Source organism: Cherax quadricarinatus, chromosome 5 (assembly GCF_038502225.1).
Source record: "Cherax quadricarinatus isolate ZL_2023a chromosome 5, ASM3850222v1, whole genome shotgun sequence".
Taxonomy (NCBI): Eukaryota; Metazoa; Arthropoda; class Malacostraca; order Decapoda; family Parastacidae; genus Cherax; species Cherax quadricarinatus.
The window spans coordinates 28,363,685-28,366,407 of NC_091296.1; the positions used below are offsets into that span (position 1 = coordinate 28,363,685).

The 2,723-nt window shown below is 45.8% G+C and overlaps 1 protein-coding gene across 3 annotated transcripts in view; it reads right to left on the minus strand.

Annotated features, from left to right (window-relative positions):
* LOC128684787 (uncharacterized) overlaps nucleotides 1–2,496 on the minus strand; it is a 59,891-nt gene extending 57,395 nt beyond the window's left edge. For all 3 annotated transcript variants that reach the window (XM_053771051.2, XM_053771050.2, XM_053771049.2), the window contains exon 1: nucleotides 1,671–2,496. In XM_053771051.2, coding sequence (XP_053627026.1) covers nucleotides 1,671–2,175 — 505 coding nt within the window. In that variant the 5' untranslated portion in view covers nucleotides 2,176–2,496. The remainder of the gene's footprint in view (nucleotides 1–1,670) is intronic.
* Between the last annotated feature and the right edge of the window lie 227 nt (nucleotides 2,497–2,723).

Here is a 2,723-nt window from a genome sequence, read left to right on the forward strand (position 1 = left end):
ACCACTGGTGATGTTTCATTCCTAATAGTGACGCATCTTAAGTAATTGCTAAGCTGCTTCCGAAATGCTTACTGTCCAAGCCGGTTTCTCCCCGTGAGATCCAGGGAAGTTCATACGCAAGTTAAGAACAAATTACGGTGAAGTGTGGTGGTCCAGGGTTGGTGGCAAGCAAGCGGTCCAGGGTTAGTAGTGACATAGTAGTGATACCAGCGAATGGTTCATTACTGATGGCCTGAAAGCAAAGACTTAGACCAGTGCTCCTACGGCCTTAGCTCTTTCTATAATAATAATAATAATAATAATAATAATAATAATAATAATAATAATTACTGAAAATAATTAGTGGAAGAGTGTTCAGTGATTGATCTAAGCTGTAACTTCACTTGTGTTTGAAAGGTTACCGAGCTGTTAAAGTTGAGCTATAGCTCATGGCCCTTCTGCTGATGTATCTTTCTGTGCTCCAGCATGAGGGTCTGACACTCTCTTGAGTAGTGGCGTGTGTTAGTGGTCCGGGACTAGAGGTCCGAGAGTGGTGACCCGGGGTAGTGGTCTCGGAAAAACCTGTTTGTGAGGTGGCTTCAGTCCTGGCACTCGTCAGGTCCTTTCAAAAGACTTTTCTAAAGTCCCGTTGGGCGTCCCTGCACCGCCAGGGTCAACAAGTCGTGTGTGGCGTGTTGCAGCATCACTTCCTCCTCTCCGCCTTCTGCAGGACACAGTTCGCAACTCACAAATTGCAAAAGGAAACTAGACAACGTTTAGGTCCATTCTGGACCATTATCAAGGCGCGAGCAACTTGATAATGGTCTAGGGTGGACCCAAATGTAATCTGGTTTCCTTTTACGGGTCAGCTGTGAACTCTTCCAGCCAAGGTGTCTTAAATTTTCCTCTCCTACGGGATAGATTATGATCACCCGAGATCCGGAGACTTTCCCAGAGAACTTGTGACCCGTGAGTCCACACCTGGCCTCAGCATTACAACCGCCAGAAAGACGTGACACAGCCAGCATTGTTGCGTTATTAAAAATGCTTAAAAAAATTGCAGTGTTGACGAATTAAATACATTCGCTTATAGCTATATAGCACTGAAGGACGTGGTTTTATATTCTATTGTTTTTCGAATAGGCAAAAGAAACTCAGACGTCACTTCCTTAGACACTGCAAGCGACCAAGGACACTAGTTGCACAAAACGCTTCAGTCGTCCCTAATTACAAAAGTGGACTGACTCATTGATTGTGTTGAACGGTCGGTCTAATGTTAGCTTTATTCACAAGTAGAGAACTTTAAATTGTTTTCGGGTGTGGGAGGCGTCCTTCGTCAGACAATACGGAGCAGGACACAATTTGCTGCAGTGTTGACTAGGAAACAATAAGAACGAACGGTCTCCTTCACGAAAATAAAAGCAGTCATGGTTTACTACCAGCATGGTTAAATGCCAGTGAGAGAGAGAGAGAGAGAGAGAGAGAGAGAGAGAGAGAGAGAGAGAGAGAGAGAGAGAGAGAGAGAGAGAGAGAGAGAGAGAGAGAGAGAGAGAGAGAGAGAGAGAGAGAGAGAGAATGCAAAGAAATAACCATTCTCGAATAAAGATGTTTTAAAAGAATAATATTAGTCTAAGAATGGTCATTTGTAAGTAATTATGAATGACAGTTTTTTTTTTATGTTGGTGCCTTACCTCTGTCCCTGATAGTGAGAGAGAGTGGTTGGTCATCTGGGTGGTCGTCCAGTCGTCGTGAAGGAGAGTAACGTGAGCTACGACTGCTGGGACTGACACACCGTTCAACACACCTCTCACCCATCCTTAAATCCAGGGAGCTCTCCCTCTCAAGCTCAAGGTGGGCATCCCGCGACAAATCCAGATGACACTCTCTTGACAGCTCTAGGCGGTTGTCACGCGACAGGTCCAGCCGATTGTCTCTTGAGAAATCCAAGTGACTGCTCCTTCCTAGATGAGATACACCGTCTTTCCTGATGTCAACTGATGGTACCGAGGTGTCCATTTGAGAGACTCGGGATCTCTCCCTTCTCATGTCGAGGGTGGAGGAGCTCGAGAAGGGTGAGCTGTGGACATGTACATGTCTGTTGCGGTCGTCATCTTGGGGCGTCCCCGCCTTTTGTGCCTCTAGAAGCTTAGCCTGTTGCTGCTGCAAGCGGTCCTTGATCAAGAAAATCTTCGGCATCTTGTAGGCACTTAATTTACACCATAAATCAAAAATATATCCGAAATCCTTTCCAAAACTCCTCGATTTAAGCCTGTGTCATTCACTGCATTTCAGCGCACCGAGTCAACACTGTCACTTATTTAGTCCGCACAAGTGCACCACTGAGCACTAAGGTGGGTGAGGAAGTGGTGCAGCTTAAATCTTGTAGCGGCAATGGGGTGGTGGGTGGTGTGCGGGGAGCAGCACACAGCACCAGTGTAGCCCAGGCAGTGTTGACTAGCCTCCTGCTCGCCGCTCCAGAGACTTGTACGCTACGCAGGTAGTGAGCAGCGAGTGTAGTATAGTGAAAGTGGCCGCTAGCACCTCCCGCTCAACTCTGCGCATGCGCACACTGCCATTCTGCCTTGTCGCCACCATCTCTTCATTATAACATATTTTTCATATCTGTTTGTTTTTTCTTTTAATTTTGTCCTTACAATGTCTAGTAAATACTGGAATATCTTATAATGTCTCATGTCCAGTAAAACAAATGAGGACTCTTGGTAAATTCACTTAACACATCTCAG